Below are 14,772 nucleotides of genomic sequence, written 5' to 3'. Positions count from 1 at the left end.
ACACAACCCTTATTTACCAAGTTTTAGATACAAAGTATGCCACTTATCTGCAATGGTAAAGAAATTATGGAAACTAATAGAGAAAGCTCTATGTATCGCATCTTAAAGTCATCTTTAGTAAACTTACAGTAAAGACAGATTTAATATAAAAATACAAGAGCGTCCACATTTATGCAAAAATAATTCAGAAGAACATGGCATATTTTATGTCTGCATGTAAAGCTCTTCTAAGGCCAACTGATTTTTAAAGTAAAAATATGCTACTATAGAAAAAAAAAAAGCTCTCTGCCAGAAATTATAAACCAAGTTCTAATTTCTTTTCTAGGTAAGAAACTGGCAGCAGAAAAGAAGTTAGGATATTAACAACTGAATCAAATAAAGATCTAGAATTTTACATTATAATAAAATGATTAACAAAAAAAAATCATTTTTCCCACAGCTGTATATTTATTATGCTGAAATCGGGTAGCAGGGAATGAGTATCTCTTGGGAACCAGTTCAGAAAGTTCACAAAGATTTACAAATCTCTAGTCATTACACACTGAGCAGCAGAAACGAAGGTGCTGAATCCTCTCAGACCGAACTACTGTTATGTGTTGCAAATTTTCTGTAATTCTCATGACTGCATGCCTTTGGGGAAAAAGTATATCATTTGAGTGCACAATAAATATTTTATAGTTTACAAAATATTCTGAAATAGTTTTCCTGCACAAACAGCATACATCCTACACATGCAGTTTTGACATGTTGTTGAGATACTTAGTAATATTCACGCTTTTATCTGTCACATTTTCTCTTTCTATAATGATCCGTGCCACATCCCCTAACAAAGTAACCTATGTAATAAAACGTGGTACAAGTTCTCCTTCCTTATTTCCAGATGTTCATTTGTTACATGAAATACTTGATTTGTAAATAGCAAATTAAATTTTATAGTTCTATTGTCCCTCTTACTCATTTTGTGTTTTAACAATTAACACCTTGTAACATCAAGAACTGAATTTAACAACCTTTAGCACCAAGGAGTCAGAAATACTGCACCAAAGCGGGTTCACACTTTGTATCTAGTTAATAAATAAAAAGGTCTTGCAACTTTGTCACAAGGAAAATGTCACTCCAAAATTAAACACATTGAAAGAGGATAGTTTCACAGAAATGTTTGGTGTATGCCATTTGTTTAAAAAAAAAAAACAAAAAAACTAGTGGATTTGGAAGCTAATATTAAAATTTACATTAGAGGACTCCTTGATTTTTTTCATTAAAATTTATTTAATTTTAATTGTTCTTTCCAACAGAAGAGGTAGGTATTTTTCCACATATGAAAAATCAGCAACAGCCACAAATCGAAACAAGGAAAGCCTGATAAAAATCAACATACTCTCTTCTAACAGCACATAAATGTAACTCTTATGATGTTACTAACACATGAGTTGTTTCATGTTTCAATCAGACAATAATCTTAATTTTCATAATACATTTCTGCTAGCAATAGGAGTATTCAAAGGCTGCCTTTTCATCACAAAAATTGTTTCCCCACAGTGATTTGTGCCTCAAGTCATGGTGACCTTTGAGTTACCATCCAGGATTTTACTGTAATTCTTTCTTATTTTCACCAACACCATCATCATCAAGCCTCTACGATTCTACAGAGATCAGCAGATTTTAAAAATGTAATTGGAACCAAAATGGTATATTTTGACTAGCGGTGGAGAGATTTGACCATTCTGGTCAGCAAATGAATTCGAATGCACAAATTTAAATGTATCCACATTTCCAGGTTGGGACAAGAGAACAGAAGGTAACTGATTTCCATCAGTAGTAATTAGTAATTCATCAAAAAATCCATAAAGACTATGTTTCTGTGATCATCTAAAATTCAGACTGAAAAATGGGTGAATAAAAGATGCATAAAAAAATCTCGTCCTTTAGACAAGTGGATGTGAACGGGGAAAGTCTCCAAAGTCACATAATGATTGCTTTGGTCTGAACAACATCAAGGCTAATTTAAAAAATGCTTAAAATAAAAACTTCATAAATAAAACCTCTGGGTATCGTGTGTAACACTTTGCTCAGTCTAAAGGGTACCAGTGCCTGGAGCACATTTGCCTTTTCTCCCCACCCTCAAGCCCTCCTTTGCTTCTGTTTTCCCTGAAATTTTATGTGACATGGGAGTTTCCTCACCATCAACAACAGTTTAATGCCCAGTTCAATTTACTCTCCTTTTGCTTTTCCATTTTTCTGCAGTTTTTCTGATTTGTTCACACCATTTGCAGAAAAACCATTCACAGCTGTTTTTCCAGTTTTGGATTTCTTTGGCTCTTTGTATGTCCGAACATAGAAGTTGAGGAAGAGGAAGATGAAGCTGATTGCATAGGCAATGAGAGCCCAGTGCATCCATTTGGGGAACGGGCAGTCGGTGTAAAGAGACAGTGCTGTGTGCCCAATGGTGACGTGGAACTGGACCTGGAGAAGAGAACAACAGTGTGAGATGCACTTCACCCGACAGTGAAACTCTCAGCAGCAGCAGAACCGTGCACACGCCGTCAGGCCACTGCGGTGCACCTGTCAAAGTTCTGGCTCCCGCAGCAGGTTCCTTCTATTCAGGCTGCAGCTCAGGCTTCCTAGTGACTCACCTGACCCTCTGCATCCCATTAACCAAAGACTTTCTGGTTAATGTCTGTTTTTTAAGAAGAATCATAACTATTTGGAATTGTCTGCTGTATTAGTTGATTTCTTTATTGCCTATCTTTCCACCACACGTAACTCTAGAAGGGAGGATGCTGTCCTGCTCCTGGGTGACCCCTGCGTCCCTGGCACAGCGTCAGGACTTCATGAATATTTGCTGACTACAGTCATGTGATGAGAGGGAGCCCACAGCCCGGGAGAGTAAAGCAGCAGCACTGTCAGCTCTGTGGTTCTGCTCCTTTCATACTTCACACTGATTTCTTTCTACTAAAGCGTAAGTAAGCAGCTACATATACTTTTAAAAATGAACTTATGGGCCAGGCGTGGTGGCTCATGAGCATAACCCTAACATTTGGGAAGGCTGGGGTGGGAAGATCGCTTGAGGTCAAAGAGTTCAAGACCAGCCTGAGCAAGAGCAATACTCCAGCTCTACAGAAAACAGAACACTCAGTCAGGTGTGGCGGTGCATGCTTGCACTTCAGCGACCCCAGCAGAAGGATCACCTGAGCTCAGGCTGCAGGGAGCTATGGTGATGCTGCTTCACTTTGACTGGGGCAGCACAGTGAGACCCTGCCTCGAAATAAACAAACAAAGCTATGAGAATGGCTCTTTGTTTCTTACAGATAGTAGATAGTAAGTGTGCACTTGAATGAACACAATCCTTTAAAAACTAGTATTTTGATAAAATTCAGTAAATATTTGAGAATAAGTAACAAAAAAATCACTTTCAACTTAGGTTTTTATGAAGAGAAAAGACAAAAACTTAAAATGAAGAATCTTAAATTCTGATGCATCAATATGAATGGTTAAAGACATAATTATGAATTCTATGGGTTTTTTTTGAGACAGAGTCTCAAGCTGTTGCCCTGGGTAGAATGCTGTGGCATCATAGCTCACAGCAACCTCCAACTCTCGGGCTCAAGTGATCCTCTTGCCTCAGTTTTGCTATTTTTAGTTTTTTCCTATTTTCACAGCTGTTTTTCCAGTTTTGGATTTCTTTGGCTCTTTGAAGTCTGAATGTAGGAGTTAAGGAAGAGGAATATGAAGCTGATTGCATAGGCAATGAGAGCCCAGTGCATCCATTGGGGGGTGGGGGGAGGCTGAATTTGCTCAGGCTGGTTTCAAACTAATGAGCTCAAGCAGTCTACCTGCCTCAGCCTCCCAGAGTGCTAGGGTTACAGGCATGAGCCACCACATCCAGCCTGAATTCTATGGTATTAACAAGGTTAGTTTTTAATACAGTTAACTCACATGACTAACTGTTGTGAGAACTTCTGGCTTAAAAACACAAACTCAACATCCTATATGAAATATGGTTTCTCTTTTAAGGATAGCATATCCTTGGGCAGCACCTGTGAGTCAAAGGGGTAGGGCACCATTCCCATATGCCGGAGGTGGTGGGTTCAAATCCAGCCCCAGCCAAAACACACACACACACACAAACAGGATAGCATATCCTTAACATAATTATTAATTAAGATAATTGATAACTATTTCAAATATTATTAAAATAATTTACTCCATATAAGCCAGAAATTTATACCATGATAGGGCAACTTTTATAATTTTCCATGGCAAAGATCCAAATTTTAAGAACTTTTGGTTTCACAAAGGTTTTTAAAACCTGCATCACTGAGTGTGTTGGCAAGATGGCAGCCGAGTAACAGCTTCCTTGCATCTGGGCACCGTGAATCTGGGGAGATAGGACTCCAGGCATCTCTGGCTGGTGGGATCTGCCTATCATCACCCCTGTGAGGATACAGGGAGTCAGCGAGAGACTTCTGGACCCCAAGAGGAGGACTAAAACAGTGGAAAAACGGCAAGTGGTCACGTGTGTTCAATCCGTCTAAACTCGCCCGCAACTGTAAGTTCAGTAGCAGCAAGACTGCAAACCAGAAAGGCCTTACCTGTGAACTGTTTTGGTGTCTTTGGACTTGGCACTCAGTTGAACTGCCTTGGGGAGAGCCTGAGCGGGAGTGCGGAGAACTTTGGCTGTTGTCTAGGGCCCCAGTCTGAGCTGCTGAGCCAGACGGAGCTAATAGTGTTTGGCTGCGGGTCACAGGGAGCCATTGTGAGCGATCTGCCCTGGCAAGCTCCACCCTCAGGGTCGCAGAGCTAGAATCGGATGGGAGCTGGTAGCCCAGTGACCAAGTAGCCTAAGGGTGGGGTCTGAGCCGCCTTGCAGCTCTAACCCTCAGGGGCAGAGTGAGACTGGTTTTGGCACACTGGGTAAGTGGATAGCCACTTCAGCAGTGATTCCAGCGACAAGCACTTTCCTGGGAAAGCTTCTGCTCAGCAAGTTTACAAGTCCAAAGTGCCTTTTAAGTGGGCTGAAGAGAAATTTTAGGGTGTCTACCTGCTGGGGTTTGAGAAATCAGCAGCCTCCAGTCGTATCAGAACTGTGATTAACATCTCATACCCCAGAAGACCACGTGTTGCCCAGACAATATTTAATAACATATACATACTGCTTTGTTTCTGGTTGTGTTTTTTTTGTTTTTTGGGGGGTTTGGTTGTTTTTTTTATTTTGATGTTGTTTTGTTTTTTAATTTCAACCTTTTCCATACAGATCCTTTTTCATTCTCAATTTTTCTACTTTAAATATAATTTCCCATTGCTGCCTTTTTCAATAACTAGAACTTCATTTTTGCTAGTGTTTCTACTGCTATTTGGTTCTTCACCCAATTTTATCCCGGAAAGTTTTCTGTTTGCTTGTTTTGGTTTGATTTATAGCATTTTTGTCTTTCCTCTCTACTTGGTGGAGGTGGGGTACTGTGTCTGATCAGGTTAGCAAAGAGCTGCTGACCTCAAGGGAACCACCCAACTGGGCACCTCCAGAAGGTGGGGTTTTTTTAAGGTTGTATCAAAGTACCCTACCGTACACCTATATTGCTGTCTCCCTCTTTCTGTGCCTCTCTTCTTTCTGTCAATATTCCTTTTATCCACCCCCTCTCCTTTCTCTATTTTTCTTTTTTTTTCTTATCACTCGGTCCTCCTTTCTTTCATCCCTTTTTTGCTCTTCAACCTTCTCACCCTTCTGGTCCTGTAACCCTTAGTACACAGGCACGAGAACATAAAGAGCAAGAGGAAGTGAAAGGAAAATTAGGGCAAGGAAACAGATAAAAGAAATCACTCATGAGGAAGAATCAGCAGAAAACTCCAGGCAACATGAAGAACCAGTCCAGAACAACCCCGCCAAGGGACCATGAGGTAGCTACTGCAGAGGATTCCACCTATACAGAAATGTTAGGAATGACAGAAAGGGAATTTAGAATACACATGTTGGAAACAATGAAGGAAACTGCTAATAAAGTGGAAAATAAACAAAAGGAAATCCAAAAACAGAATCAAATAAGAGATGAACGATACGAAGAATATAAAAAGGATATAGCAGAGCTGAAGGAACTGAAACAGTCAATTAGGGAACTTAAAGATGCAATGGAAAGTATCAGCAACAGGTTAGACCATGCAGAAGAAAGAATTTCAGAGGTAGAAGACAAAGTTCTTGAGATAACTCAGATAGTAAAAGAGGCAGAAAAGAAGAGAGAGAAAGCAGAACTTTCACTGTCAGAATTATGGGACTTTATGAAGCGTTCCAACATACAAGTTATAGGAATTCCAGAAGGGGAAGAAGAATGCCCCAGAGGAATGGAAGCCATACTAGAGAATATTATAAAAGAAAATTTCCTAAATATCACCAAAGATTCTGACACACTGCTTTCAGAGGGATATCGGACCCCAGGTCGCCTCAACTCTAACCGAGCTTCTCCAAGACACATTATGATGAACCTGTCCAAAGTCAAGACAAAAGAAAAGATTCCGCAAGCTGCCAGGAGTAAGCGCCAGTTGACCTACAGGGGCAAATCCATCAGAGTGACCGCAGACTTCTCTAATGAAACTTTCCAAGCAAGAAGAAAATGGTCATCTACCTTTAATCTACTTAAACAGAACAATTTCCAGCCCAGAATTCTGTACCCTGCTAAGCTAAGCTTCAAAATTGACGGAGAAATCAAATCACTTACGGATATTCAAACATTGAGGAAATTTGCCACAACAAGACCAGCTCTACAGGAAATACTTCAACTTGTTCTGCACACTGACCACCACAATGGATCAGCAGCAAAGTAAGAACTCAGAAATTAAAGGACAGAACCTAACCTCCACACTGATGCAAAAGATAAAACTAAGCAATGGACTCTCACAAAATAAGACGAATAGAATACTACCACACTTATCAATTATCTCAATAAATGTTAATGGCTTGAATTCCCCACTGAAGAGACATAGATTGGCTGACTGGATTAAAAAACACAAGCCATCCATTTGCTGTCTGCAAGAAACACACCTGGCTTCAAAAGACAAATTAAAGCTCCGAGTCAAGGGTTGGAAGACAATTTTTCAGGCAAATGGAATTCAGAAGAAAAGAGGAGTTGCAATCTTATTTTCAGATACATGTGGATTTAAAGCAACTAAAGTCATAAAAGACAAAGATGGTCACTTTATATTGGTCAAGGGAAAAATACAACAAGAAGATGTTTCAATTCTAAATATTTATGAACCCAATTTAAATGCTCCAAGATTCTTGAAATAGACCTTAGTCTGAGCAATATGATATCTGATAATACCATCATAACAGGGGACTTTAATACTCCTCTTACAGAGCTGGACAGATCCTCTAAACAGAAATTAAACAAAGATATAAGAGATTTAAATGAGACCCTAGAACAACTGTGCTTGATAGACGCATATAGAACACTCCACCCCAAAGATAAAGAATATACATTCTTCTCATCACCCCATGGAACATTCTCCAAAATTGATCATATCCTGGGACACAAAACAAATATCAACAGAATCAAAAGAATTGAAATTTTACCTTGTATCTTCTCAGACCATAAGGCACTAAAGGTGGAACTCAACTCTAACAAAAATGCCCGACGCCACACAAAGGCATGGAAATTAAACAATCTTCTGTTGAATAACAGATGGGTGCAGGAAGAAATAAAACAGGAAATCATTAACTTCCCTGAGCATAACAACAATGAAGACACAAGCTACCAAAACCTGTGGGATACTGCAAAAGCAGTTTTGAGAGGAAAATTCATTGCTTTAGATGCCTACATTCGAAAAACAGAAAGAGAGCGCATCAACAATCTCACAAGCCATCTTATGGAATTGGAAAAAGAAGAACAATCTAAGCCTAAACTCAGTAGAAGAAAAGAAATATCCAAAATCAAATCAGAGATCAATGAAATTGAAAACAAAAGAATCATTCAGAAAATTAATGAAACAAGGAGTTGGTTTTTTGAAAAAATAAATAAAATAGATAAACCATTGGCCAGACTAACGAGGAATAGAAAAGTAAAATCTCTAGTAACCTCAATCAGAAATGATAAAGGGGAAATAACAACTGATCCCACAGAGATACAAGAGATCATCTCTGAATACTACCAGAAACTGTATGCCCAGAAATTTGACAATGTGAAGGAAATGGATAAATATTTGGAATCACACCCTCTCCCTAGACTCAGCCAGGAAGAAATAGAGCTCTAAACAGACCAATTTCAAGCACTGAGATCAAAGAAACAATAAAAAATCTTCCAACCAAAAAATGCCCTGGTCCAGATGGCTTCACACCAGAATTCTATCAAACCTTCAAGGAAGAGCTTATTCCTGTACTGCAGAAATTATTCCAAAAAATTGAGGAAGAAGGAATCTTCCCCAACACATTCTATGAAGCAAACATCACCCTGATACCAAAACCAGGAAAAGACCCAAACAAAAAGGAGAATTTCAGACCAATCTCACTCATAAATATAGATGCAAAAATTCTCAACAAAATCCTAGCCAATAGATTACAGCTTATCATGAAAAAAGTCATTCATCATGATCAAGTAGGCTTCATCCCAGGGATGAAAGCCTGGTTTAACATACGCAAGTCCATAAACGTTATCCACCATATTAACAGAGGCAAAAATAAAGATCACATGATCCTCTCTATAGATGCAGAAAAAGCATTTGATAAAATCCAGCATCCTTTTCTAATTAGAACACTGAAGAGTATAGGCATAGGTGGCACATTTCTAAAACTGATTGAAGCTATCTATGACAAACCCACAGCTAATATTTTACTGAATGGAGTAAAACTGAAAGCTTCTCCTTTTAGAACTGGAACCAGACAAGGTTGTCCTCTGTCACCTTTACTATTCAATATAGTGCTGGAAGTTCTAGCCAATACAATTAGGCAAGACAAGGACATAAAGGAAATCCAAATGGGAGCAGAGGAGGTCAAACTCTCCCTCTTTGCTGACGACATGATCTTATACTTAGAGAACCCCAAAGACTCAACCACAAGACTCCTGGAAGTCATCAAAAAATACAGTAATGTTTCAGGATATAAAATCAATGTCCACAAGTCAGTAGCCTTTGTATACACCAATAACAGTCAAGATCAGAAGCTAATTAAAGACACAACTCCCTTCACCATAGTTTCAAAGAAAAAGAAATACCTAGGAATATACCTAACGAAGGAGGTGAAGGACCTCTATAAAGAAAACTATGAACTCCTCAGAAAGGAAATAGCAGAGGACATTAACAAATGGAAGAACATACCATGCTCATGGATGGGAAGAATCAACATTGTTAAAATGTCTATACTTCCCAAAGCAATCTACCTATTCAATGCCATTCCTATCAAAATACCAACATCATACTTTCAAGATTTGGAGAAAATGATTCTGCATTTTGTATGGAACCAGAAAAAACCCCGTTCTGCTAAGGCAGTTCTTAGTAATAAAAATAAAGCTGGGGGCATCAGCATACCAGATTTTAGTCTGTACTACAAAGCCATAGTGCTCAAGACAGCATGGTACTGGCACAAAAACAGAGACATAGACACTTGGAATCGAATTGAAAACCAAGAAATGAAACTAACATCGTACAACCACCTAATCTTTGATAAACCAAACAAGAACATACCTTGGGGGAAAGACTCCCTATTCAATAAATGGTGTTGGGAGAACTGGATGTCTACATGTAAAAGACTTAAACTGGACCCACACCTTTCCCCACTCACAAAAATTGATTCAAGATGGATAAAGGACTTAAATTTAAGGCATGAAACAATAAAAATCCTCAAAGGAAGCATAGAAAAAACACTGGAAGATATTGGCCTGGGGAAAGACTTCATGAAGAAGACTGCCATGGCAATTGCAACAACAACAAAAATAAACAAATGGGACTTCATTAAACTGAAAAGCTTCTGTACAGCTAAGGAGACAATAACCAAAGCAAAGAGACAACCTACACAATGGGAAAGGATATTTGCATATTTTCAATCAGACAAAAGCTTGATAACTAGGATCTATAGAGAACTTAAATTAATCGACATGAAAAAAGTCAACAATCCCATATATCAATGGGCAAGAGACATGAATAGAACTTTCTCTAAAGGTGACAGACGAATGGCTAACAAACACATGAAAAAATGTTCATCATCTCTATATATTAGAGAAATGCAAATCAAAACAACCCTGAGATATCATCTAACCCCAGTGAGAATGGCCCACATCACAAAATCTCAAAACTGCAGATGCTGGCGTGGATGTGGAGAGAAGGGAACACTTTTACACTGCTGGTGGGACTGCAAACTAGTACAACCTTTCTGGAAGGAAGTATGGAGAAACCTCAAAGCACTCAAGCTAGACCTCCCATTTGATCCTGCAATCCCATTACTGGGCATCTACCCAGAAGGAACAAAATCCTTTTACCATAAGGACACTTGTACTAGACTGTTTATTGTAGCTTAATTTACAATCACCAAAATGTGGAAACAGCCTAAATGCCCACCAACCCAGGAATGGATTAACAAGCTGTGGTATATGTACACCATGGAATACTATTCAGCCATTAAAAAAATGGAGACTTTACATCCTTCGTATTAACCTGGATGGAAGTGGAAGACATAATTCTTAGTAAAGCATCACAAGAATGGAGAAGCATGAATCCTATGTACTCAATTTTGATATGAGGACAATTAATGACAATTAAGGTTATGGGGGGGGAAGCAGAAAGAGGGATGGAGGGAGGGGGGTGGGGCCTTGGTGTGGGTCACACTTTATGGGGGCAAGACATGACTGCAAGAGGGACTTTACCTAACAAATGCAGTCAGTATAACCTGGCTTATTGTACCCTCAATGAATCCCCAACTATAAAATAAATAAATAAATAAAACCTGCATCACTAAAGAAGGGTGTGTGCAGGTGTGAGCTTTGCTCACGGAGGGCCGACTGTGAACCCCACAGGATGTATATAACTAATTTACATGATTCTGAACCTCTGCATCACCAAAGAAGGGTGTGTACAGGTGTGACGGGCACAGAGGGCTGGCTGTGAGTGCCCACAGGATGCATATAATTAATTCACACGACTCTGAACCCCTGTCCATTTTCTTGGGCCCACTTACTACTTACTGAGGGAAACGAATTACACAAAACTGCACAAACAGCTTTTACACACAGGCTGGAGGAAGCTTCCAGAATTTTGGTTACAAATGAATCCTTCACACCCAGCCTCCCCCCAAAGTTGTGTTTCCTGTTTGGTTAGCCAGCTGTTTGGCAACGTAAAGCAGAGAGGGATAATATTTCCAATCGTGATTATACTGATAAAACCATGCACACACTATGATTAATGCAAATTATAAGCAAATTCTAAAGCATGAAGAGCTAGCAGGTTGGTTTGAGATTTTTACTTTGATTACAGGCTGGTGCCTGGCTCTGAATTTGCACTCACACGTAGAGATGCTACAAGAAGTCCTGATTAGGGGTGTATATTCAAGACTTTCTATATACGCCTAGCATTTGAAAATACCCGGCTCAGCTTTCTAAGGACAGTGTTTCAGAAAATTCTGAGGCATTCTCTGAGGCTTATTCCTTTCCTTTACCACACCCCTCCCTTGGTTCCATGCCTGCTCTTCAACTTTATATTCTAAATAGATGGGGTATGCCAACAAAGGCTGAAAATGGAATAAAAAAAAACAGAACATTTGAACAAGGACAGAATGAGAGAGGGAATAAAATTTTAAGTGAAGAAAATCATCCAAGGGGAAAAAGTATTTTTCCAGTTGTCCATAACTTTGTGTATTTGGTGTGGTGTTCTGAGACCTTCAGCTGCCCTCCCCACGAGTGTCCCACACGAGGGTGCACGGTGGGTCCAGCCTGTTAAGGGTGTTAGAAGAGCAAGGCTCTGAGCAGGCAGGTTAGAGTTAAGCAGCTTCAATGGCTGTAACTAGGTGATAAGGTTAACTTTGTAATCGGAAATTCTCTAAAACCACTTTGCACTTCAAATAAATAAAATTCAAACATTTTCAGCATTTCACCAGCAGAAACAAGAAGCATTTAACTCACCAGCTGCAGCATGGTCAGGTACCGTTTCCACCAGAGATACTTCTGGATCCATGGGCCAAAAGCCGTCAGCCCGTAATAGGAGTACATGATCACATGGATGAAGGAATTCATCTGGGCGCCGAAGAACGCTGCCAGGAAGCAGAGGCAGAGCTTAGACGTGGGTAGCCACGGAGTCAGAAAGTAAATGCATCCACACCGCTTTCTAATGTTTACTCTTCAATACAGATTAGGAATAAAAAATATAAAGTGGTACTAATGAAAGCCTTCCCTTTAGATTAAGTAGATATTAAGGTTAGATTTGAGTTTTTACCATATAAATAAAAACGTGTGCTGTTTAAATGCAAAGGATTTCCAAGTGGTAGTCCAGGGAGCTTGCACAGGCTCTGATTTACAACTGTTGCCTATATTACTTTTAATTCTACTATGTCTTGGGGTGGGGAGGGGCAAAGGTTATAATGTGTACAATTGTTTTAGCTTTGTAAATGTTTCATTATTGCTTTCAGATGTGCCAGTACACATATCTACAACAAACTAACACTTATTTCTTAGGTTTCTAAATAGTTTTAAATATGATAGCACTAAACACACTGAATGATCCATTTGGTATATAAAGATCTACAGAGATATTCCAGTCAGTCTAAATCAATGGCACTCTTTCTCTTTAAAATATCAATTAAATCAAAGTAGAAGTGTAATAATCATGAGTTTTGCCATAAAATGACTGAAGAGGTCAGTTCAGATTTACTAATTTTCTTTTAAAATTAGACATCCACTTTAACTGTATTGCTTTAAACTGGCCCCCCAATCGTATTTTTTATAAATGTGAATTCCTGAGTTGCTAATTACCATAATATGATAATGGGAAGCAGCAGGATGAACTATGCTATCATGACCTGCACCCTAGGTCCTCAGCAGAGAAGTGGTCTGTTCTGGCTCAGTGACACCATCAACCTCAATCTGCAGGACCTGCAAGGCCAGAGGCAGGTCCTCACCAGACTGTGACTCAAGTCTCTACGATGTTAACCAGGGTACACGGCCCTCCCTCTGAGTAGGAACCAGGGTACACGGCCCTCCCTCTGAGTAGGAACCAGCGAGGTCAGGTCAGATCCGCACAAGTTGAGTATCCCTTTTCTGATATCTCCGGGACTGGAAGTATTTCAGATTTTGGATTTTTTTCAGATTTTGGAGTATGTACATACACATGAGGTAGACAGGATTCAAATCTAAATCCCAAATTCATTTATGTTCATCAGCACCTTTCACACTAGCCTAAAGATAATTTCATACAATTTTCAAATAATTTTGTGCATGAACAAAACTTTATGTACATTGAACCGCCAGAAAACCAAGGTGTCATGCTCTCAGCAGCCCACATGCGCCACCTACACTTTTCAGCATCAGCACCTGCTGTGTGCAGGGAAGACAGGCTGCAGCTGAGGGGCTGGGAGGGCCTTTCCCACCTTTCCCGGTGGTATGTGCCCATCACAAGGGGTCAGGTGTGCAATTTCCCACTTGCAGTGTCATGTCAGTGCCAAGAAGTTTCCTGTTTTGCAGCCTTTCAGCTGTCAGGTTTCGGATCCAGAATGCCCAGCCTGCGCCAGAGCAGAGGCGAGCTCTGGGCCCGGACTGAAGATGGAACCTCTGTTTAGACTGCTGTGCCGTCGTCCCTGTGGATCAGAAGCACTAGAACTGCTCCCTGTAACAATGCCATTGCTTACATTTAGGCTCCGTTTATGCTCACCTCTGAGAGAAATCTTTAGGTATTAAAGTAGTCACAGACTTAAAGCTTTACTTGCTTCAGATTTTTAAAAATCTGAACATGCTCACCTTGTCCCCCTGCAACCCACTTGATTCCGATCCACCACAAGGTGAACATGGTGCAGTGATGGTACACGTGCAGGAAAGAGACTTGGTTGTTTTTCTTCCTCAGGATAAAAAACACTGTGTCCAAATATTCCACTCCTTTAGATACAAAATACCACCACAGAGCAGCAGCTATCTACAGGGAGGAAAAGCGCATTGTAACACCACAATGACACTTCCTACGGGCTTCTGCTCACTGTAACTAAGTCCAGAATAATCTTCATGGCACAAAACGTCCAAGGCATGAAAGCATTTTATGGCTAAATAGGTTTAAGGCCTAAGCATCTATCCCAGGAGAAAACAGAGAAGAGTCCACAGCCATGTCTACATGGTGCCAACGACTCAGACACGGCTCCAGCCTCTTACACGGGCGGATGTCACTCCGTGTCCAGCAGCTGTGAACGCATCCAGGCTGCCCGGCTTCCCACGGTCCATCAGAGTCCGCCGCTCTCTCACTTTATCACTATGCACCAAAGTGAATACCCAATCACAGTGGTTTCTATCAGGTAGTAATATCTTTTAAATGATAAATTGGAATGAAAAGAACCACAAATATTTCCTAGGTCATAAATATAATCCTGCTTACATGAATAAGGCTTTTCTTTTCCTGGGCTCTAATTAAGACACCAGATGGTGCAGAAAGATTACGTTGCCTCTGAGATTAAGGATCCAGTGAGAGGTGACCTCTGTACTGATGCACTAACATTTTTTATAAGAATCATACCATGACAATAACTAAAATTTAACTTTCTGATGTAAATTATTTTCTAGAAGATGCATTCTATGCACAAAGCAAGTAAGGTAGTACACAGTGAAATCT

General features: G+C 39.9%; 1 protein-coding gene across 1 annotated transcript in view; it reads right to left on the bottom strand.

Moving 5' to 3' along the window:
* Positions 1 to 427: 427 nt before the first annotated feature.
* ELOVL4 (ELOVL fatty acid elongase 4) overlaps positions 428 to 14,772 on the bottom strand; it is a 40,637-nt gene continuing 26,292 nt past the window's right edge. Inside the window, exons 4-6 of the mRNA XM_053603481.1 lie at positions 13,917 to 14,088; positions 12,090 to 12,217; positions 428 to 2,463 (exon numbers count right to left, since the gene is read on the bottom strand). Of these exons, the coding sequence (XP_053459456.1) occupies positions 2,212 to 2,463; positions 12,090 to 12,217; positions 13,917 to 14,088 (552 nt within the window). The 3' untranslated portion in view covers positions 428 to 2,211. The remainder of the gene's footprint in view (positions 2,464 to 12,089; positions 12,218 to 13,916; positions 14,089 to 14,772) is intronic.

This window comes from Nycticebus coucang, chromosome 9 (genome assembly GCF_027406575.1).
Source record: "Nycticebus coucang isolate mNycCou1 chromosome 9, mNycCou1.pri, whole genome shotgun sequence".
Lineage (NCBI taxonomy): Eukaryota > Metazoa > Chordata > Mammalia > Primates > Lorisidae > Nycticebus > Nycticebus coucang.
The sequence above is the reverse complement of the archived record's forward strand: the minus strand, read 5'-3'. Positions and strand labels throughout refer to the sequence as shown.